Raw genomic sequence first — 24,679 nt, 5'->3', positions numbered from 1 at the left:
TCTGTTTTTTAATAATTATTTTTTATTGGAGTACATTTAATATACAATGATTTGTTAGTTTCAGGTGTACAGCAAAGTGAATCAGTTATACATATATCCACTCTTTTTTTGGATTCTTTCCCCGTATAGGTCATTACTGAGTGTTAAGTGGAGTTTCCTGTACAGTAGGTCTTTATAGTTATTTTATATATAGTAGCGTGCATGTGTCAAGGCCATCCCATGTGGCACTACTGGTAAAGAACCCACCTGCCAATGCACGAAACATAAAAGAGTCATGTTCGATTCCTGGGTTGGGAAGATCCCCTGGAGGAGGGCATGACAACCCGCTCCAGTATTCTTGCCTGGAGAATCCCGTGGAGAGAGAAGCCTGGCAGGCTACAGTCCATAGGGTCGCAAAGGGTCGGACATGACTGAAGCAACTTAGCACACCATGCACACACACACACACACACACACACACACATCATATCTTTTTTATCCATTCATCTGTTGATGGACATTTAGGTTGTTTCAGTTTCTTGGCTATTGTAAGTAGTGCTGCTGTGAACATATGGGTGCATGTATCTTTTCAAATTATAGTTCTAAATATATGCCTGGAAATGGGATTGCAGGGTCATATGGTAGCTCCATTTTTAGTTTTTTGAGGAACCTCCATACTGTTCCCTGTAGTGGCTACACAAGTTTACATTCCCACCAGCAGTGTAGGAGGGTTCCCTTTTCTCCACACCCTACCCAGCATTTGTTATTTGTAGACCTTTTAATGTTGGTCATTCTGACCAGTGTGGGCTGGTACCTCATTGCAGTTTTGATTTGTATTTCTCTAATAATTGGCGATAATGAGCATCCTTTCATGTGCCTGTTTCATGTACCTGTTAACTCTTTACTCATTGCCTTACTTTTCTTTGAACCTATTAAAACATTACTTCATTGAGATTTTATCTAGGGAATTCCCTAGTGGTGAAGACTCAGTGCTTCCACTGTAAGGGGCATGGTTTCCGTCCCTGGTAGGGGAACTGAACTGAGATCCCACATGCCCTGGGGTTGGCCAAAAATAAATAAATTTTATCTAACTCCCACCAAGACATGTAATAACACCTGTATTTCTTTTTTGAGGCTGAACTTTGTTTCTTCTCTGAAGGACCATGTGTAAAGTTCAGTTTTTGTTTTCAGATTTGAGCGATTTGATTGCATTTTAAGATGGACATCTGAGTACATGTAATAATGGAACAGTTTAAAATTCTGTAGAAAGATTTATGATTATTCTCTAAGAATGGTTTACTTTACCCTTTAATGAATAGCAACAAGACCTTTTGATCAGTCAGATGTCTTAGTAAAATTGTTTTAAAGATTTAGGTGGAAATGTCTCTAAGGGACAGTTTGAAACCATGACTATATGTCATTTGTAACTTTAGCTATCGGTTGAGCTTGCACACATGATACCTTTTAGGATTTCAATCAAATGGTAAAAGATATTGACACTTTTCATATCATTTAAAATTGCAGTGTTTGTGCTATGGGAATTAAAATATGAAATATGAAGACCTGTAAAATACACAGTAAGCAGATAGTTTGGATTAACTAGGTACAGAAAATACAGTATTCTTTTTCATAAGAAAGTTGAATAGAGAAAACAGCATTTTCCATATTCTTATTTCTAAAAGACTTTCTAATATAATAGCAAGTGAAAAGAGAGATTTTTCTACTGAAAGGGCTGTCCTAACTCTTCTGTTTAGCCACACTTGCATAGGTATTTTCAATTTCTTTGTCTTCTGGACACGTGTGGGTAAATTCTTCACGGGTGTAGGCATTGTGGAGATAGCGCCAGACTCCTGAGAATTCTACTGGAATGTCAAAGTCACGGTATTTCTTTGCAGCAACCTAGGGTTTTGGGAAAAAAAAAAAAAGAGGAAAAGCAGTTGATAGTGAGGGGCATCAGTAACATGCTGACTGTGTAAAAATATATCTTAAGGGTCCAGATCATTGAGGACATGTTATCTACACAAAAAGTACAAAATAAATGTAAAGAATCTTGGTTTTACTATTTTAATGTTTTTTCTACATATGTAAACAAAACTTTATGCTTGTAATTATTTTTGTATTTATGCTATATTTAATTATAAATATATTTAGAAGAAGGAAGCACAGATAAAGAGCTTCTATCTCTTCACTGGACTATGAGTTTGTTTAGGGTTCCAACAGTGTCTTACTCCTCAACAATTCTGTGCAATGGGTACCCTTGTTTTATAGACAAGACAGTGGAAAACACCTTCTGATTTAAGAAGAAAGAAGCAAGAAGTGTTTATGCTTCCCAGTGGAGATCATTATGGATTTTTCCTCTGAGGAGAAAAGGAGACATACACTACGCATATCAATGATGACAAATCAATAATATAAAAACCTCACACTGAATGGTCACTGTGCTTCTTGCTGGCGACTCCCCAGACCCTTCTCAATCATTCAGCCTACCCTGTAAAGACTTACTTTAATAATGTGCAGTTTGGGTAACAAACTGCAGTCAGCCAGGGTCAGTTGATCACCATCCAAGAACAATCTTCTGGAGACTGTGAGTTCTTCAGCACTGTCTGGATCAATTTCATCCAGAAGTGGGGTGTTCAAGTAGTCATCCAGACGCTTAAATTCTTTAAGCAGAGATTTTTCAAAGGCTGAGGCAATGAAATCATAGGGTTACGTATACATTTGTTATCTTCATGACAGAATACATTCTCAATATGCTTTTCTCACATTAAGATATCTCTGTCCTTTCACATTGCTTACAATGACTCTTCAAAATCTATATATTTAACTAGAATGCTCAACTACACACTGTTAAGACAGAGGCAGATGTTTAATCAAATGGCGAGTGGAAATATTTTTGGACTTTTCTTGAGGAAGTACATTGGGAGGAGAGTCAAAGAAAGAAAGGTGATGCATATTATTACTAGAGGAGAGTCAGAAAGTGGGAAAAGAGACTCATAGCTCTCCTGATTCAGAGAATAGTAAACCTGTTCAAGAGTGTTTGTGGGAAATGGTAGCTGCTATGGTTTAAGAAACCTTAAAGGTACACACAGCTGGGAGAGTTGGAGGATTAAGAAATACAATCCTGCAGTTAGTTCACATTTGGCATGCCAATGTTCTAGTTGAGCTAAGTTGGTGATTACTATATTGAATATTAGGTTATAAATCCAATAAAACTTCATTCAAGGGAATTTCAGAAGAGAGGAAAGAGAACGAGATGAAGAGTATTTCTCAATATATATTATATATTCAGGAAAATCCTATTTTAGCTGAGTCAGAATGTGATTGTGAGCATGTGAGAGAAACAAAAAAATTTAAATAAAGGTGTCTTACTCTTATTTGCCTCCTTTTGTGTATTCTTAATGTATGCAGAAAACTTGGCAAAGAGATTACAGCCCACATCAAAGGACTCCTTGTTCCTGGGACTCAAGTGAGGATACCTTAAAAAGAAACATCACTGCACATAACATTCACATATAACAAGGCATACACCAGGTGTCCTAGCTTGCACTCTACTGAGAATAGAAATTTTGGAAAATCGTGCTGGAAACTGAAGGTCCTGAGAAACCTTTCATTGAAAATATGTCTTTTTCCCAGTCTGAGAATACTTTAGTGTTTAAAATTCACTGGGAAATCAGCTGTTTGGAATTCAAAGTTCCTTTATCTGTGAAAACAATGTTTCAAATGACTGTCGGGTCCCCATGGTAGTGGTTTAGTCACTAAGTCATGTCCAACTCTTGTGACCCCATGGACTGTAGCCCACCAGGCTCCTCTGTCCATGGGATTTTTTTCCAGGCAGGAATACTGGAGTGGATTTCCATTTCCTTCTCCAAGGGATCTTCCTGACCCAGGAATCAAACCCAGGTCTCCTGCATTGCAGGCAAATTCTTTACCACCTGAGCTATGAGGGAAACCCCCCATACTTGATCCTAAAAACCTGTTTGACAGAAGATAAGTAGTACAAAAAAACATGGCTTCAAATAACAAAATACATAAAAGTGTAAAGAGGAGAAAGTGGGGAAAGAAGCGAAGATGTCTTCCTCTTAGTAATACAAAGTTAATTTAGCATAATACAATAAAATAATGTAATAATGTAATTCACCACATTAACAAATGAACAAAAGCTGTATGATCATGAACAGATGCCTGAAAAGTGTCCAGTGAAAATAAATAAATCAACTCCTATTCATAAAACTCTGCACTAGCAACTAGAAACGGTTGGGTCCAATATTTAACCATCTTCCTTGATTCTTCTTTTTCTCCATCCCTGCATTTGATCCATTAGCAAGTCCAGCCAGCCTAACTTTCAAAATGTATCTATAATCTGTCCACAACTTGCCACATCCACTGCTTCCTGCCTGCTCCCAAGCCTATATTACTGCAACTGTTTTTGATTACAGTAATTCCCCAACGTATGAACCTTCAAGTTTCAAACATCGGGTGGAGAGGGAGGTGGGAGGGGGGATCAGGATGGGGAATACATGTAAATCCATGGCTGATTCATGTCAATGTATGACAAAAACCACTACAATATTGTAAAGTAATTAGTCTCCAACTAATAAAAATAAATGAAAAAAAAAACTTTCAAAGATATGAGCTAGATCTGCAGGAGGATGAATTCACTGAACTCCTTGCTGTGCAACACAAGGAGCTCACTAATGAAGACCTGATGGAAATGGAGGGTCAGAGAAAGGACAGAGAGGCCAGAGGAATAAGTAAGTGAAGAACGGATGAGGTTTATGACACAGCAAATGGCAAGGGGATTTTCTTTATTTGAGGAGGGACTGTTAGCTTTTGAAACCCAGGACCTGAACCTAGAATGGCACATGAATGTTGCAGCAGGTGTTCAGAATGCAATCCACTGCTACTGTGTCATCTATGGAGAAAAATAGAGTAACTACCTGACATCACCATACTGTTTCTTCAAGAAGGTGGATAGAATTGAGTCCAGCAAGGAGCCAGACACTGTGGCATCAATGCAGGCATGAGTGACATTGCAGCTCGCCCTCTGTCTCCTACTGCTCTTGACCTTTCAGCTCTACTATCTCCCACCTCGTCCCCTTCCTCTAGTCAGTAACCCTTCTTGCCTGTTCACTGGATGCCAGCTCCTGGATGCCAGATGTTGTACTGCACTACTGCACTTTTCAAGGTGCTGTGCTGTAGATTAAAAATGTTCCCTTTATTTTTTCATGCTTGTTTATGTTTTATGTATTATTTGTGTGATAAGTATTAAAAACATATTACAATACAGTACCATATAGCTGATTGTGTTATTGGGGGGGGGGTGTGCTCAGTGGTGTCTGACTCTTTGCAACCCATGGACTGTAGCTCACCAGGCTCCTCTGACCATGGGATTTTCTAGGTTATTGGGTACATAGCTCAGTCGGTAAAGAATCTGCCTGCAATGCAGGAGACCTGGGTTGGATTCCTGGGTGAGGAAGATCCTCTGCAGAAGGAAATGGCAACCCACTCCAGTATTCTCACCTGGAGAACCCCATAGACAGAGGAGCCAGGCAGGCTACAGTCCATGGGATCACAAGAGTCGGACATGACTTAGTAACTAAACCACCACCACCAGGCTAACTTCACTGGACTTACAAACAAATTGGACTTATGAACATGCTCTCAGAACAGAACTCGTTTGTATGTAGGGAACTTCCTGAATCCTCCCTGTCCCATGCTTGTCCCTCACACTCTCAGAATATTCTGCACCTGCTACCAGAGCCCAAGTCTTCACAGTGGTGTGATCTGATCCCACCTTACCTCTCTGCTCTCATCTCTTTCCACTCTCTGCCTTATTCCCATTGACCACCTTGCTTTTCTTCTAATAGGCCTGACAAGGTCCCACCACAGGTCCTTTTCACTTGATCTGCTTTTACATAAAGAGCTTTCCCTTGTATATGCACATGGCCTGCTTCCCTCTTCTTTCAGGTCTTTTAATCTGATATCTCCTCCTAAGTGAGGCCTTTCACTGGCCACCTTATCTGACATTGCAACCTCTCCCTTGTCCCATACACCCACTACTTCCCTCCCTTGCTTTACTTTTTTCTTCATATTTATCATCATCTAAAATAGTTAATAGTTTGCTTTTTCTCTTGCTTATTTGCTGTCTTCCCTAACTAAAATGTAAGTTCTGCTAAGGCAGAGATTTGCCCATTTTATTCACTGATGTGTCCCAAATGCCCAGAGTAGTACCTGACACATAATAAGTATTCAGGAAATATTTGTTAAATGATTACATGAATCAATTAATTTCTTTAACTTGGTCAAATGTATCCATCAATAACTTTCAGCAAGTATCATTTTAAATGGTGAAATGTTACAACTATTCCCTTTAAAATCAGTAAAGGATGAGGATAATCATGATAACTATGGCTCTTCAATATTGTGCTGAATGTACTAACTTGTGAGACAAGGAAAAACACCATTCTGTGGGTGACTACATTTTGTACATAAAGTTTAGGCAACAAGACAGAAATGCCTATGATTGCTATTATAGTTGACATTTTCTGAGGTTTTAGCAAGTGGAGAAAAACAAAAACATAAAGCAATCAGTATAATTATTGGAAGAGAAGTAACAATATAACTGTATACCTATAAAAAGCAAGAAAAGATTGCCTTTTCTAGCCAAAATAATTGCTAGAATTAATGAGATATTTTGATAAGGTGGCTAAATATAAATCAGACATTAAAGAAGTAGCCATAACAAAATGGATATTAGTAACATATTCCACTTACAAAAGTGACAAATATATAAAATATTTAGAAATAATTTAATATGAAAGGTATAGAACCAAATAAAAACAGAACTCTACAAAATTTCATCAAATGACACAAGAAACTTAGGACAACCTGAGTGTCCATCAGTGGATGAATGAAGAAATGTGGTTCTATTCTCTCTCTCTCACCCACCCACACACAAACACAATGGATATTAGCCACGAAAAAGGAGGAAATCCTGCCATTTGTGCCCACATGAATGGATCTTGTGAACATTATGGTAAGTTGGACAGAGAAAGACAAATACTATATGATATCACTTACATATGGCATCTTAAAAAGCCAAACTCATAAAAATAGAGAGTAGAATGGAGGTCATAAGAGAGAGGATGGGGGATGAAAGAATCGGTAAGATGTTATTTAAAAGTAAAAACTTGCAACTAGTATATAAATAAGTTTAGGAAATTGAATCCACTGTCTAGTGATTATAGTCAATAATATTGTATTATAAACTTCAAAGTTGCTAATACAGTAGATCTTAACCATTATTACCACTAAAAATAAATGATAATTATGTGATGGAATAGAGGTATTAGCTAGTGCTAGGTGGGTAAACATATGGCAATATGTAAATGTATTGAATCAACATGTTGTATACCTTAAACTTACACAACGTTATATGACAACTATACTTCAATATTTTTCAGACACATTTTTTAATGACTGTATGGTATTCCATTGTATGGAGACATGAAAATTCATTGCTAATTCTGAAGTTTTGAAGTTTAACAAAAGATACAGAGAATAGCATACAAAAAAGAAATGCCCATGTACCCACCATCGATATTTACTAAAAGCCAACATTTTGCCTTTAAAAAAGACTTGAAGGAGCCTTCTACTGGGCATGTGGGCAGTGGCTCCTGAGGGATCTTTCAGAGAGAGTTGAGATCTGCTGGAAAGACATCAGTGGGGACCCAAGCTATTATACACTGGGAACCAGAAATTTACTTGAGATCACAAGTTAGCGGAAATGCAAACTAAAGTATCAGTGAGCTATCACTAAACCCATCTGAGTGTCACAGATGTTAAAAGAATGATAATGTATAGTATTAAAGATATGTAGAAAAAGTGTACCCTTATATTCTAATGGATAAAGCTGTAAATTTTTTTTAAAAGATACATACCACTTGAATTTTGTTCCTGTGAATCTATTCCACAGGAATAAAAACACCAGTACATAAGGACACATGAGCAAGGATGTTATTTATAGCAGTTTGTACTGATAAAAAAACTGGAAGGAAAGGGAATGTCCATCAGTAGAGGAATCGTTTGGCAATTTGCAGCACAATTATAGTAAGCATAAATCTACACTAGTGGAGTTGATGAATATTAAAAACTTTTTCTGAAGTCAGATAAGCAAGATGCAAGTAAGCATAATTATGCTTACTATTATTGTGTTTATATGAGCATAAAAAGGGTATGGAAACATATACCACAGATTATTTTTCATTAGTTACCTTTGGGAGCAAGAAAAGGTTTGGGAGCGGGTGGTTTGAAGGGATTCAGTAGTAGAGGAAGATGGATGAGGAGAAAATAACAAAATTAGACTCAATACTTATAGGACAAACTTGGAACAAGTGCTTAAAATACAGGAAGCCATCACTAATGGATGAAAGAGACAAAGCATAGGAACACAGAAAAGAATCTGAAATAGTATTCCTAGTTTCTTAGGTAGGAAGAATTTTATACTGATAGACTCTTTTATTTATAATGTATACATTAACATTAAAAGACTTTATTTTTTTAGAGCAGTTTTAAGCTTACAGCCAGACTTCTGACTGATGAAAACTGTGAGATAATAAATGAGTGATATTTTAAGACACTGGGTTTGTTGAAAAACAATAAAAAATGAATACAGTAGTCTTATTATTTTCAGACACTATCCTGGGTGGGCAGAGACATAGAGCTGTCATTCAAGTGTAGACAGTGCAGTTATGGCCTCTGGCTAATTGAGAGATATCTGTTTCCTGGTTTTCTTGTGTTAGGTATGGTCTCCCTTTATGTCATCAGTGATATAATGAGCTAGTCTTCATCAATCCTCATGGACTTTACAGTGCTATTATCCCATACCCTCACTCCCAACCCTCCAAGTGTTTCTTCTCTATTTCTAGACTACAGAGAATTTACTTTTTTTAATTTAAGTGAGTTATGCATTTTAAAAATAATTTAAAATATTATATTGATGGTCTTTGTGTCTTTGAGGTCAAAGGGGGAAGTTTATGCATGATAGACATAATATTTCTCCCCTGCAGAACTAAGAGATCAGACTGAATTAAAGCCTATTTCAAAATTCTAGATCTTCTGAGGGCTCTACAATAAAATAAGTCTGATTTCTACCAGTATAAGTGTCCCCAAACCTCACTATGGATCAGACAATGTGGCTAAAATTAAATTTCATTTCTAACACACTACTTGCATCTCATAAAGCTTTAATATATGTAAAAGTTTTCCAATCATATATGGAGTGATCAGGGTGGATCTTTGCAAACTTTTATAGAAAGAGCAAAATAGAGCTCTGAAATAGGCTATTCAGGTATGACCTAAGTCAAATCCCTTATGATTATACAGTAGAGGTGATGAATAGATTCAAGGAATTAGATCTGATAGAGTGCCTATAGAACTATGGATGGAAGTCCGTAACTTTTTACAGGAGGTGGTGACCAAAACCATTGCAAAGAAAAAGAAATGCAAGAAGGTAAAGTGGTTGGGTGAGGAACATTTACAAATAGCTGAGAAAATAAGAGAGGCAAAAAGCAAGGGAGAAAGGGAAAAATATAACCAACTGAATGCAGAGTTCCAGACAATAGCAATGAGAGGTAAGAAGACCTTCTTAAATGAACAATGTAAATAGAGAAAAACAACAGAAAGGGAAAGACTAGAGATCTCTTCAAGAAAGTTAGAGATACCAAGGGAACATTTCATGCAAAGATGGGCATGATAAAGGACAGAAACTGTATGGACTTAACAGAAGCAGAACAGATTAAGAAAAGGTGGGAAGAATACACAGAGGAACTATGCAAAAACGATCTTCATGACCCAGATAACCACGATGGTGTGGTCACTCATCTAGAGCCAGATATCCTGGAGTGTGAAGTCAAGTGGGCCTTAGGAAGCATTACTACAAACAAAGCTAGTGGATGTGATGGAATTCCAGTTGAGCTATTTCAAACCCTAAAAGATGATGCTGTGAAAGTGCTGCACTCAATATGCCAGCAAATATGGAAAACTCAGCAGTGGCCACAGGACTGTAAAAGGTCAGTTTTCATTTCAATCCAAAAGAAGGACAATACCAAAGAATGCTCAAACTACCATATAATTGCGCTCATCTCACATGCTAGTAAAGTAATGCTCAAAATTCTCCAAGCCAGGCTTCAACAGTATGTGAACCATGAACTTTCAGATATTCAAGCTGGTTTTAGAAAAGGCAGAGAACCAGAGATCAAATTGCCAACATCCAGTGGAGCATCAGAAAACCAGGAGAATTCCAGAAAAATATGTACTTCTGCTTCATTGACTATACTAAAGCCTTTGACTCTGTGAGTCACAACAAACTGGAAAATTCTTCAAGAGGTGGGAATACCATACCACCTTACCTGCCTCCTGAGAAACCTGTATGTGAGTCAAGAAGCAACGGTTAGAACTGAACATGGAACAACTGACTGGTTTACAACTGAGCAAAAAGTATGACAAGTCTGTATATTTTCACCCTGCTTATTTAACTCATAGGCAGGGTACATCATGTGAAATGCTGGGCTGGAATCAAAATTGCCAGGAAAAGTATAAACAACTCACTGGAAAAGACCCCGATTCTGGGAAAGACTTACGGCAAAATTGGAGAAAAGCGTGGCAAAGGATGAGGTAGTTAAATAACATCACTGACTCACTGGACATAAATCTGAGCAAACTCTGGGAGACAGTGAAGGACAGGGGAGCCTGGAGTGCTGCAGTCCATCAGGTTGCAAAGTGTCAGACACGACTTAGCAATTGAGTAACAACAACAAAACACAAGTTTTCTAATCATATATGGAGTGATCAGGGGTATCTTTGCAAACTTTTCTAGAAAGAGCAAAACTGAAAAAAAGATGTTTAGAAAAATACTCAATCTGCAATAAATAAGTCAATAAAATAGATCATCTCAAGAACAATAATATCCTGTAAAAATGCTGTACCTTGGAGGAGCCAGTGTCTGCTCTAGAAACTCCTCAATTTTAATGAAGTCTGTTTTCAACTCCTTGTTATATACCAGGAAGGGAGGATTGGTGCCTGGGGCTAAGTCCTTCAGCTCTTCAGGCTTTCTATAATTAATGAAAATAAGCAGAGTTATTCTTCTAGATAAAGTACATATTATGCAAACACCAAGATTGTATCGGTGTCTACTGATTTTAACCCCCTGATTTCTCTTACCTGGTCATGTCAACAGTAGTCACATTGAATTTAACTCCTTTAAGCCAGAGGATCATAAAAAGGCGTTGACTAAAGGGACAATTTCCAATACTCTCCCCATCACTTCCAGCCTATTAAGACAAAGAGTGGCTTCATTCATTCATTTGCTCAACAAGTATTTATTGACTGCTTACTGTGAAATGAGCTAGTTGCTAGAGACAGAGTTGGAAGTCCTTAATCTCAAGGATTCTACAATCTTTGGGCAGAGAGTGCTAATGAAGCAAATAATTTTATTGTATGTAAAAATTACAAGTGTGATGAGTATTAATAATGATAAATTTTATGCATTACCAAAATTGATATGACCATTTCAGATATTCCAAAATTTTGTTACTCTAAATACTTCAGTAACAAATGTTTCCAAGCATACAACTTGTTCCATTTCTAAGATTATATATTTAGAATTCATCTTTAAAACCAGAATGCTGACTAAACATTATTTGCATTTTCCATTTTGATAGATCCTGCCAAATTTCTTTCTTGAAAGATGTGTTCCATATTTTCATTGGATATTTGATTTCCTTATTCTGTGAATTGTTTGTTCATGACAATTTTATATTTTTTTATTAAGATTATGACTTTTTCATTATTAGTTTGGAAAAATTATTTGTCTACTAAAGCCACTAACTCTTTTTGATACATGTTACACGTACTTTTTTGAAGTCTCATGTAAAACTAAAATTTTAAATAAAATCTTATACTGTTTTCCTTTGTAAAATCTGGTTTTTCTGATATGCTTATACAGCTGTTATATACATCAAAATTGCAAAGAAAATATTTTCTTATTTTGTTTTACTATAAAGATGTCCTCTCGTGTTTTTTCTAGTACCTTTATGGTTTCCTTTTTACATTTGTTTCATCTATTAATATTTAGAATTTATTTTCACATAAGGAGCATATTGGGACTCCAACTGTATTATTTTTATTATTTTACAAATAGATACATGTGTCTGTATGTTCATTGCAGCCTTATTTACGATTGCCAAGATATGGAGTCAACTTAAATGTACATTGACAGATGAATGGATTAAGAAGATGTGGTGTGTATATACAATGGAATACTACTCAATCACAAAAAAAAGGAAACAACACCATTTGCAGCAACAAGGATGGACCTAGAGATTATCATCCTAAGTGAAGTAAGCCAGACAAAGACAAACATAGATATCACTTATATGTGGAAACTAAAATATGACATAAATGAACTTACCTGTAAAACAGAAATAGGCTTACAGATGTAGAGAACAGACTGGTCGCCAAGGGGGGTGGTGAGGAAGAGATGGAGTGGGAGTTTGGGGTTAGCAGATGCAAATTATTATTAGATGAAGTCGTTAAGTTTGAACCCTTATGATGGGATTAATGGCCTTGTAAGAAGGGATCAGAGAGATCCCTCCCTTGCATTGCTCTTTCTTCACTTTCCCCTACAACGATGCGTGCAAGTTTGCAGCAAAGAAGGCACATATCTATTATAAACCAGGAAGAGTGTTCTCACCAGAAACTGACCATTCTGCCACCTTGATTTTGGACGTAATTCTTATATTTTGGTAAGTTTTCTTTTTCTTGGCAGTGACTGCAACAGAGGAAATAGTGTTCATTGTTGCTCTTTTTGGCATCTGAGAGTGAAGAGATATGGGAAGAAACAACCAGTCTTGGCAGTCTGAACTTCTTTTTTAACAGAAGTCAGACTAAAGATCCAATCATAACTGGGGTTAGTGAATGGAATCTTGATTATGGGTGGGAGGCAGGAAGAACAATAAAGTCTGATAATAGTTACAGCAGGAAGGGTGGGTTGCTTTTAGTAAAAGGAAAGGCAGAACACTGAGGTGTGGGGGAAATGCAGTACAATTTTACAGTAAAACTGAAACTTTTTCTGTTGTTTATAATAATGCTGATTTAAAGTGCCATTACACAAAATGTATGAATATACAATAGAGAAAAAGACAGTCTCTTTTCAATAAGTGGTACTGTGAAAACTGGACAGCTACATGTAAAATAATGAAATTAAAATATTCTCTAAAACCATAAACAAAAATAAACTCAAAATGGATTAAAGGTCTGAATGTAAGACCAGATACTATAAATCTCTTAGATGAAACTTAAACAAAACACTTTATGACATAAATAGGGGCAAGATCTTTTTGGATCCACCTCCTAGTGTAATGAAAATAAAAGCAAAAATAAACAAATGGGATATAATTAAATATAAAAACTTTTGCACAGCAGAGGAAACCTTAAACCAGAGAAAAACACAACCCATAGAATGGGAGGAAATACTTGCAAATGAAGCAACTGACAAGGGATTAATCTCCAAAATATACAAACAGCACAAGCAGCTCAGTATAAAAAACCGAACAGCCCAATCAAAAAGTGGGCATAAGATCTAAATAGACATTTCTCCAAAGAAAGCATACAGGTGGCTTATAATCACATGAAAAGATGTTCAACGTCTCTCATTATTAGAGAAATGCAAATCAAAACTACAACAAGTATTACCTCACACTGGCCAGAAGGGCCATCACCAAACAATCTACAAACAATAAATGCTGGAGAGGATGTGAAGAAAAGGGAACCCTCCTATACTGTTGGTGGGAATGTAAGTTGGTGCATTCACTATGGAGAACAGTATGGAAGTTCCTGAAAAAACTAAAAATAGAACTACCGTCTGACCAGCAATCCCAGCCCTTAGCATATATTCAGAGAAGACTATAATCTGAAAAAGTACATGCACTTCAATGTTCATTGCAGCACTATTTACAATAGCCAGTACATGGAAGCAAACTAAATGTCCATTGACAGATGGATTGATAAAGAAGATGTGGTATATATATATATACATATATATATGTATATACAACGGAACATTACTCAGCCATTAAAATGAAGTAATGCCATTTGCAACAACACATATGGACCTAGAGATTGTCATACTGAGTGAAGTAAGCCAAATATCATATGATATTGCTTATATGTGGAATCTAAATATGTTGGAAATGAACTTATTTACCAAACATAAACAGAGTCACAGACTTAGAGAATAAACTTATGGTTACCAAGAGGGAAGGTGGGAGGAGGGATAAACTGGGAAATTGGGATGGACATTGACACACTGCTATATTTCAAATGGATAACCCAACTTTAAATGATACAATCAACCAGCTAGACCTAATTGATATCTATAGGACATTTCACCCCAAAACAATGAATTTCACCTTTTTCTCAAGTGCACGTGGAACATTCTCCAGTATAGGTCACATCCTGGGCCATAAATCTAGCCTTGGTAAATTCAAAAGAATTGAAATAATTTCAAGCATCTTTTCGGATTGCAATGGTAAGATTAGATGTCAACTACAGGAAAAAAAAACTATTCAAAATGCATACATATGGAGGCTAAACAACACACTTCTGAATAACCAACAAATCACGGAAGAAATAAAAAACAAAATCAAAATATGCATAGAAACAAATGAAAATGAAAACACGACAACACAAAACCTATTGGATTCAGCAAAAGCAGTGCTAAGGGGAAGGTTTATAACAATACAAGCTTACCTCAAGAAACAAGAGAAAAATCAAGTAAATAACCTAACTTTACACCTAAAGCAACTAGGAAAAGAAGATATGAGAACCTAGGGCTAGTAGAACGAAAGAAATCATAAAAATTAGGGCAGAAATAAGTGAAAAAGGAACAAAGAGATTATAGCAAAAATCAACAAAACTAAAAGCTGGTTCTTCAAGAAGATAAATAACATAGACAAACCATTAGCCAGACCCATCAAGAGAAAAAGGCAGAAAAATCAAATCAACAAAATTAAAAATGAAAATGCAGAAATCAAAACAGACAGCACAGAAATGCAAAGGATCATAAGAGACTACTATCAGCAACTATATGAAAATAAGATGGACAACTTGGAAGAAATGGACGAATTCTTAGAATAGTATAACCTTCCAAAACTGAACCAGGAAGAAATAGAAAATCTTAACAGACCCATTATAAGCACAGAAATTGAAACTGTAATCAAAAATCTTCCAGAAAACAAAAGCCCAGGACCAAATGGCTTCACAGCTGAATTCTACCAAAAATTTAGAGAAGAGCTAATACCTATCTTACTCAAACTCTTTGAGAAAATTGCAGAGGAAGGTAAACTCCCAAACTCATTCTATGAGGCCACCATCACCCTAATACCAAAACCAGATGAAGATGCCACAAAAAAAAGAAAACTACAGGCCAATATCACTGGTGAACATAGATGCAAAAATCTTCAACAAAATTCTGGCAAACAGATCTAACAACATATTAAAAAGATCATGCATCATGACCAAGTGGGCTTTATCCAGTTTCCAAAGATTCTTCAATATCCACAAATCAATCAATGTGATACACCACATTAAAAATTGAAAGATAAAAACCATATTATTATCTCAATAGATGCAGAGAAAACCTTTGACAAGATTCAACATACATTTATGACAAAACCCTCCAGAAAGCAGGCATAGAAGGAACATACCTCAACATAATAAAAGCTATATATGACAAACCCTCAGCAAACATTATCCTCAATGGTGAAAAATTGAAAGCATTTCCAATAATGTCAGGAACAAGACAAGGATGCTCACTCTCACCACTACTATTCAACATAGTTTTGGAAGTTTTAGCCACAGCAATCAGAGCAGAAAAAGAAATATAAGGAATCCAGATTGGAAAAGAAGTAAAACTCTCACTGTTTGCAGATGACATGATCCTCTATATAGAAAACCCTAAAGACACCACCAGAACATTATTAGAGCTAATCAATGAATATAGTAAAGTTGCAGGATATAAAGTTAATACACAGAAATCCCTTGCATTCCTATACACTAACGGAGAGAAAACAGAAAGAGAAATTAAAGAAACAATCCCACTCACCATTGTGACAAAAAGAATAAAATATTTAGGAATAAATCTACCTAAAGAAACAAAAGACCCATATACAGAACACTATAAAACACTGATGAAATCAAAGAGAACACAAATAGATGGAGAAATATACCATGTTCATGGATTGGAAGAATCAATATAGTGAAAATGAGTATACTACCCAAGCAATCTATAGATTCAATGCAATCCCTATCAAGCTACCAATGGTATTTTTTCAGAGAACTAGAACAAATAATTTCACAATTTGTATGGAAATACAAAAACCCTTGGCTAGTCAAAGCAATCTTGAGAAAGAAGAATGGAGCTGGAGGAATCAACCTGCCTGACTTCAGGCTCTACTACAAAGCCACAGTCATCAAGACAGTATGGTACTGGCACAAAGACAGAAATATAGATCAATGGAACAAAATAGAAAGTCCAGAGATCAATCCACGTACCTATGGACACCTCATCTTTGACAAAGGAGGCAAGAATATACAATGGAGAAAAGACAATCTCTCTAACAAGTGGTGCTGGGAAAACTGGTCAACCACTTGTAAAAGAATGAAACTAGAACACTTTCTAACACCATATACAAAAATAAACTCAAAATGGAATAAAGATATAAATGTAAGACTGGAAACTATAAAACTCCTAGAGGAAAACATAGGCAAAACATTCTCTGACATAAATCACAGCAGGATCCTCTATGACCCACCTCCCAGAGTAATGGAAATAAAAGCAAAAATAAACAAATGGGACCTAATGAAACTTAAAAACTTTTGCACAATGAAGGAAACTATAAACAAGGTGAAAAGACAGCCTTGAGAATGGGAGAAAATAATAGCAGACAAAGCAACTGACAAAGAATTAATCTCAAAAATATACAAGCAGCTCCTGCAGCTCAATTCCAGAAAAATAAATGACCCAATCAAAAAATGGGCCAAAGAACTAAACAGACATTTCTCCAAAGAAGACATCCAGATGGCTAACAAACACATGAAAAGATGCTCAACATCAATCATTATCAGAGAAATACAAATCAAAACCACAATGAGGTACCATCTCATGCCGGTCAGAATGGCTGCTATCCAAAAGTCTACAAACAATAAATGCTGGAGAGGGTGTGGGGAAAAGTGATCCCTCTTACACTGTTGGTGGTAATGCAAACTAGTACAGCCACTATATAGAACAGTGTGGAGATTCCTTAAAAAACTGGAAATAGAACTGCCATATGACCCAGCAACCCCAATGCTGGGCATACACACCGAGGAAACCAGATCTGAAAGAGACACGTGTAACCTAATGTCCATTGCAGCTCTGTTTACAATAGCTAGGACATGGAAGCAACCTAGATATCCATCAGCAGACGAATGGATAAGAAAACTGTGGTACGTATACACAATGGAATATTACTCAGCTATTAAAAAGAATGCTTTTGAATCAGTTCTAATAAGATGGATGAACCTGGAGCCTATTATACAGAGCAAAGCATGTCAGAAATAAAAACAGCAATAGAGTGTATTAATGCATATATAAGGAATTTAGAAAGATGGTAATGATGACCCTATATGTTAGACAGCAAAAGAGACACAGATATAAAGAACAGACTTTTGGACTCTGTGGGAGATGGCGAGGGCTTCCCTTGTAGCTCAGTTGGTGAAGAATCCACCTACAGTGCAGAAGACCCCAGTTTGATTCCTGGGTTGGAAAGATCCCCTGGAGAAGGAAATGGCAACCCAGTCCAGTATTCTTCCCTGGAGAGTCCCATGGACTCTAACCTGCCAGGCTCCTCTGTCCATGGGGTCGTAAGAGTTGGACACAACTTAGCGACTAAATCACCACCAGGAGAAGGCCAGGGTGGGGTGATTTGAGAGAATAGCATTGAAGCATGTATATTACCATATGTGAAATAGATGACCAGTCCAAGTTCGATGAAACAGGGCACTCAAAACTGATGCACTGGGACAAACCTGAGGGATATGATGGGGAGGGAGGTGGGAGGGGGATTTGGGACAGGGGGACACATGTACACCCATGGCTGATTCATGTTAATGTATGTAAAAAACCCCCACAATATTGTAATTAGCTTCCAATTATAATAAAGAAATTAATTTAAAAAATTAAAATGGATAACAAGCAAGGACCTACTGTATAGCACAGGAAACTCTGGTCAAAATTATGTAAACAACCTAAATGGGAAAAGAATCTGAAGAAAAATGAATATGTGTCTATGTATAACTGATTCACTTTGCTGTACACCTGAAACGAAATCAACTATACTCCAATATAAAATAAAAATTAAATAAAAAATAAAGTGCCATTACACAAAATGTTGGGCTTTCCAGGTGGCACTAGTGGTAAAGAACCCACTTGTCAATGCAAGAGATGCAAGAGACCTGGGTTCAATCCCCTCGTCCAGAAGATCCTCCGGAGGAGGGCATGGCAACTCACTCGAGTATTCTTGCCTGGAGAATCCTATGGACAGAGGAGCCTGGCGGGCTGCAGTCCATGGGGTCACAAAGAGTTGGGCATGGCTAAGTGAGTGAGCATACACATACACAAATTGTGAAGCCTGATTGATAAATTACCTACTTCCAGCTGGCAAAGACAGGATGTGGTCATTCACCAGAAGAAAATTTTCTGTTTGCATTTATGATCTAAGTTTCTAAGTGTAAAAAATAACAACTGTGACATCTGATATTTATTGAGTGTTTACCGTGTTAACAACTACTGTGTCTTACATATTTATTGGATTTAATCCTTACAATGAAGATTGTTCTGTGAGGGAGGTTCTATCATTACTCTTGTTTTACAGATAAGGAAAGAGGCTCAGAGAAGCTGACTTGCTCAAGTACTCTCACCTAGACAAGAGTTGAACACATATACTCTTCTTATGTAGCAAATCCATTACTATCTACTCCAGAACCCACACTCCTTAAACACTGGTTTCTCCCAATTGATAGTTTTATTGGATTTATTATTAATCAGAAAAGGCAGAGGAACCAGAGACCAAATTTCCAACATCCTTTGAATCATAGAAAAAGCAAGAAAATCTCAGAAAAAAATCTACTTCTGCTTCATTGACTATGCTAAAGCCTTTGACAGTGTGGATGGAAACAAACTGGAAAATTCTTAAAGAGATGGAAATACCAGACCATCTTACCTGCCTCCCGAGAAACCTGTATGCAGGTCAAGAAGAACTGGGCATGGAACAATAGACTGGTTCAAAATTGGGAAAGGAGTATATCAAGGTTGTATATTGTTACCCTGCTTATTTAACTTCTATGCAGAGTACATCATGTGAAATGCCAGGCTGGATGAATCACAAGCTGGAATCAATATTGCTGGGAGAATTATCAATAACCTCAGATATGAAATGACACCACCCATTTGGCAGAAAGCGAAGAGGAACTAAAGAGCATATTGATGAAGGTGAAAGAAGAGAGGTAAAAAGCTTGCTTAAAACTTAACAGTCCAAAAACTAAGATCATGGCATCCAGTCCCATCATTTCATGGCAAATAGATGGGGAAACAATGGAAACAGTAAAAGATTTTATTTTCTTGGGCTGCAAAATCACTGCAGACAGTGACTGCAGTCATGACATTAAGATGCTTGCTCCTTGAAGAAAAGCTGTGACAAACCTAGGCAGCATATTAAAAAGCAGAGACATTACTTTGCTGACAAATGTTTGTAGAGTCAAATCTGTGGTTTTCCTGTAGTCATGTATGGATGTGAGAGTTGGACCCTAAAGAAGGCTGAGCACCAAAGAATTGATGCTTTCAATCTGTGGTGTTGGAGAAGACTCTTGATAGTTCCTTGGACAGTTAGGAGATTGAACCAGTCAAACCTAAAGGAAATCAACCCTGCATTTTCATTGGAAGGACTAATGCTGAAGCTGAAGCTCCAAAACTTTGGGCACCTGATGCCAAGAGCTGACTCATTAGAAAAGACTCCGGTGCTGGTAAAGGTTGAAGGCATGAGGTAAAAGGGATGACAGAGGATGAGATGGTTGGATGGCATCACTGACTCAATGGGCATGAGTTTGAGCAAACTCCAGGAGATGGTGAAGGACAGGGAAGCTTGGCGTGCTGCAGTCTGTGGGGTTGCAAAGAGTCAGACATGACTGAGCAACTGAACAACAACAACAAAATCTTTATGATCGTCTTTATGATAGTTCTGATTTGAAAGCAGTCTGGCTAGAGAATAGTATCGCTTTCTATCTCACATTTATCAATAAAGACAAAAATATTTTATTCAGAATTTTGGCCCAAATGTTAAAGTCTATAATGGTATGGGCTTTCCTCGTGGCTCAGATGGTAAAGAATCTGCCTGCATTGCAGGAGACCTCGGTTAAGTTCCTGGGTTGGGAAGATCCCCTGGAGAAGGGATAGGCTACCCACTCCAGTAGTCTTGGGCTTTGCTGGTGGTTCAGATGGTAAAGAATCTGCCTGCAATGCGGGAGACCTGGGTTTGATCTCTGGGTTGGAAAGATCTCCTAGAGGAGGGCATGGTAACCCATTCCAGTATTCTTGCCTGGAGAATCCCTATGAACAGAAGAACCTGGAGGGCTACAGTCCATGGGGTTGCAAAGAGTCAGACACGACTGAGTGACTAAGCACAGCATACATAATGTTATGTACAAATCTGTGAAAACTTAATTTTAGACTGGTAGCTGCTGCTGCAGCTACTAAGTCGCTTCAGTCGTGTCCGACCTTGTGCGACCCCATAGATGGCAGCCCACCAGGCTCCTCTGTCCCTAGGATTCTCCAGGCAAGAATACTGGAGTGGGTTGCCATTTCCTTCTCCAATGCATGCATGCATGCTAAGTTGTTTCAGTCATGTCCGACTCTGTGCGGCCCCATGGACAGCAGCCCACCAGGCTCCTCTATCCATGGGATTCTCTAGACAAGAATACTGGATTGGGTTGCCATTTCCTTCTCCATTAGACTGGTAGAGTAGAGAACACAAAAACTCCATTTATCAGTGAACAGCAAACAAATAAGACAACCTCTGCATCTAGAGAAAATAAAATGTGTTCTTTTAGAAAATCCTTTCTTAGTTCCCAGATATAAATCTTGCCCAAGTCATTTAGAGCTGAAAGGCAATGTTTTCACTAGCTATATGGAACACAGGGGTGTGTGTGATATGCATTCTTAATTGTGATAGGAGAAAAAATTACTTTCTTTTAGGGATCCCATCAGTGCTATTGGGAAATTGTGGTAGGTTCCCCAGAGGTAGCTGGGAAAATTGCAGAGTTATTTAATCTTTGGAAAGACACCACAGTATAAATGAGATATAGTTGCTTTTTAAGCTTTGTCATTAACATTCTCACTTCTCTCAATCCCTATTCTCACTCATAGTATCTTCTATAGAACTTCTAGAGATCTTTGGAGTCAATCTTGCATGCATGCATGCTAGGTCACTCAGTCATGTCCAACTCTGCGACCCTATGGACTGTAGCCTGGGCTCCTCTGTCCACAGGATTTTCCAGGCCAGAATACTGGAGTGGGTTGCCATTCCCTTCTCCAGGGGATCTTCCCAACCCAGGGATCGAACCCACCTCTCTAATGTCTCCTGCATTACAGGCAAATTCTTTACCACTGGTGCCACTCTTTAAAGCAAAGCAAAACAAAAACCCAGACCAGATGATAGTCAAGGTTCCTTCAGAAAATCTGTGACTTGTGTCAACGTTATTAGATAAGCTTACATGTAGAGGATTTCATCTAATGAAATTCTGAGAAATTTTACTAAAAAGTGTGCCCAAGTGAAAACAATTAAGATTATGCACAGCTATTTTAATTTCCCAGGTGGTGCAGTGGTAAAGAATCTGCCTGGAAATGCATGAGATGTAAGAGATATGGGTTTGATCTCTGGGTCTGGAAGATCCCCTGGAGAAGGAAATGGCAAACCACTCCAGTAGGCTACAGTCCATGGGGTCGCAAAGAGTAGGACATGACTTAGTCAGTGAATATGCACACACAAAACAGTTATTTAAAAGGACTTTAATATTAACCCAGCCATTTATTAGCTATGTAACCTTAGGCAAAACTACCTAGGTACTTTTTTCTTTAGTTTCTGTACCCATAAAATAGGGTTAATAATAAACCACGTAGCACAGGCCCTGCCATATAGTAAGTACTCAGTAAGTGATTAGTTTTTAACCTGAAAGTTATTGTTTAATTTAACATTTGCTCCTCCAACGTGTGACTTCCTAACTTCTACTGTCTAGATAACCACACAATTCATGGGAAGTCTATGAAGATAAACACACAGATCAGTGCCAGCAATGGGTTAGAGGAATTAGGTTGGACTGAATAAACAAGTTTGGACAAAAGAAACTAGTTACCCTATGAAGAGACTTATTACCTCTGGTTTGAAATTGGTAGGTATAACAAGCCAGTTGGGAAGTTAAGGCTTACTTAGATTTGCTGGAATCTGGAGGTAGGAGATGGAAAAGGAAATGGCCATCCATTCCAGTACTCTAGTCTCTAGCCTGGGAAATCCCATGGACAGAGGAGACTGGCGGGTTACATTCCATGGGGTCGCAAAGAGTTGGACACAACTGAGTGACTAAACAGCAATAACAAGAGGTAGGAGAAGTGGCTCTTATGCCCCACAGTCCAGCAAACACTTACTTGAATTCTTTTCTTGTGTAGGAATTCAAGAGTCTCTCTCTCTCCCATAATTTTTTTTTTAAATTCCTCAGTTTATTTATTCATTTTTTTCCCTCTCTCTCTCTCTCTCTTTTTTTAAATTTTTTTTGTTAGTTGGAGGCTAATTACTTCACAACATTTCAGTGGGTTTTGTCATACATTGATATGAATCAGCCATAGAGTTACGCGTATTCCCCATCCTGATCCCCACTCCCACCCTCTCCACCCATAATTTTTTAAAGGCAGATTAACTATGTCCTTGGTGTATATATGTTTTAAAAAAAGTGAAAATAGAAGTGTTAGTCCCTCAGTCATGTCTGACTCTTTGGGACCCCATGGACTATAGCCTGCCAGGTTCCTCTGTCCATGGAATTATCCAGGCAAGACGACTGGAGTGGGTTGCCATTCCCTCCTCCAAGGTATCTTTCTGACCCAGGGATCTAATGTGTGTCTCTTATGTCTCCTGCATTGCAGGCAGATTCTTTACTGTCTGAGTCACCAGGGTATAAAAGTATTACTTTGGCTAACAGGTGTTTAATCTAATATTTGGTAAGCACACCTTATTTATGTCTTTGTACGCCATCAAGAGGAGATGTAGTTTTAGAGGCAAATTACTTAACCTTTATTTCCTTAGCTTACTTATCTAGAAATCATGAGAACAATATTACTACCAATACTACTTATACTACTACTTTACTTTTATTAACCTATCCTCCTAAACTAAAGGAGATAATATATGTAAAGTGTTTAGAAAAGGGTCAAGCATGATATGAATTTGTTATTATTATTATCATCATCCTGAATACTTCCAGTAGTAAATGAAAATACAGAGAAAATAGTTAATATAGGCAAGGATTTAGGAAACTATGTAGTTAGTTTCTACTTGGAATAACCCATTCAAATTGTTTCTTTTTCTTGATGAGCTAATTTAGAAACACATGTTCCTTTCTCCTGCTTTAGGGGTTTTCCAAAGGGCTTTTCTTAAAAGTTAAGATGTTTAAAAAAAACCAAGGCAAAATGCCTGCTACTCACATAACAGGCACACAAACACTCCTGGCTTTCCCCTCCTATGGTGTTCATGTGACACTGCTCTGATGTTCATCCATTGTAGGAGAATTTTAGAAAGCTCTATTTGGACCATGGGTGGGAATGAGGCTCTCGGGTCATTTTTGGCCCTCTCCTCACATTCAGCCCTTCCAAAATCTATTCAATAAAACATAAATTGTGAGACCTGGAAAGAATTAAGGATCATTTTGTCAGGCTCCTTCATTGTATAGATAGAGAAACAAACAGATCCATGGTTACAAAGGAAGTCACTGAGAATATAATTTAGTTGTTCTGACTTCTAACCAGTCTAGTTGTCTTTCCACCATATCTTCTTGCTTTTTTTCAGATGGGATGTTTTTCTATTGTTATATAAGAGCAGCCAAACACCCAAGCATTCTTCAAGGACTCAGAGTATGTACCTAATTGCAAATTTATTTCCTATCTTTAGCTGAAATGTTGACTTTTTAAAAAGGAGCTGAGGTCCAGTGTCAAGAAAAATTACATTCTGTATGCTGTCATTAGAGCTAGAAACTTACCTTCACAAAAAGCTCAATTTCAGGGTCAGCGTCACTGCTGGGCCTTGGGCCTGCCATCTGTCTGTTTTTAGTGGCAATTGTCAGCCCTCTGCCTTCTGCACAGTCCACAGTACTCACAGATTGGTTTCTTCCAATTTTATCCAAAGGCTTAAATGCAGGTTGTGCTTTAAGAGGGAAATCCAGCTTCTAATTGTCAGAACTGGGCTAGTCTCTCTTCAAGAGGAGGGGTGCAGAAAATTCTAGATGCTTGAGAGCGGCTCTTGAATTCGTTTTCCTTCTTCCTCTTGACTAACATTTGAATCAAGGA

The 24,679-nt window shown here is 37.6% G+C and overlaps 1 protein-coding gene across 1 annotated transcript; it reads right to left on the bottom strand.

The window, feature by feature from the left end:
* Positions 1–24,679, bottom strand: CLIC2 (chloride intracellular channel 2). Its single transcript, XM_061136239.1, has 6 exons — positions 24,373–24,679; positions 11,200–11,309; positions 10,965–11,090; positions 3,349–3,455; positions 2,482–2,663; positions 1–1,878 (listed from the first exon to the last, which is right to left on the bottom strand). Exons 1-6 carry the CDS (start codon positions 24,427–24,429, stop codon positions 1,717–1,719), a joined length of 744 nt encoding a protein of 247 aa, XP_060992222.1. The 5' UTR covers positions 24,430–24,679; the 3' UTR covers positions 1–1,716.

This window comes from Dama dama, chromosome X (assembly GCF_033118175.1).
Source record: "Dama dama isolate Ldn47 chromosome X, ASM3311817v1, whole genome shotgun sequence".
NCBI classification, from domain to species: domain Eukaryota; kingdom Metazoa; phylum Chordata; class Mammalia; order Artiodactyla; family Cervidae; genus Dama; species Dama dama.
The sequence above is the reverse complement of the archived record's forward strand: the minus strand, read 5'-3'. Positions and strand labels throughout refer to the sequence as shown.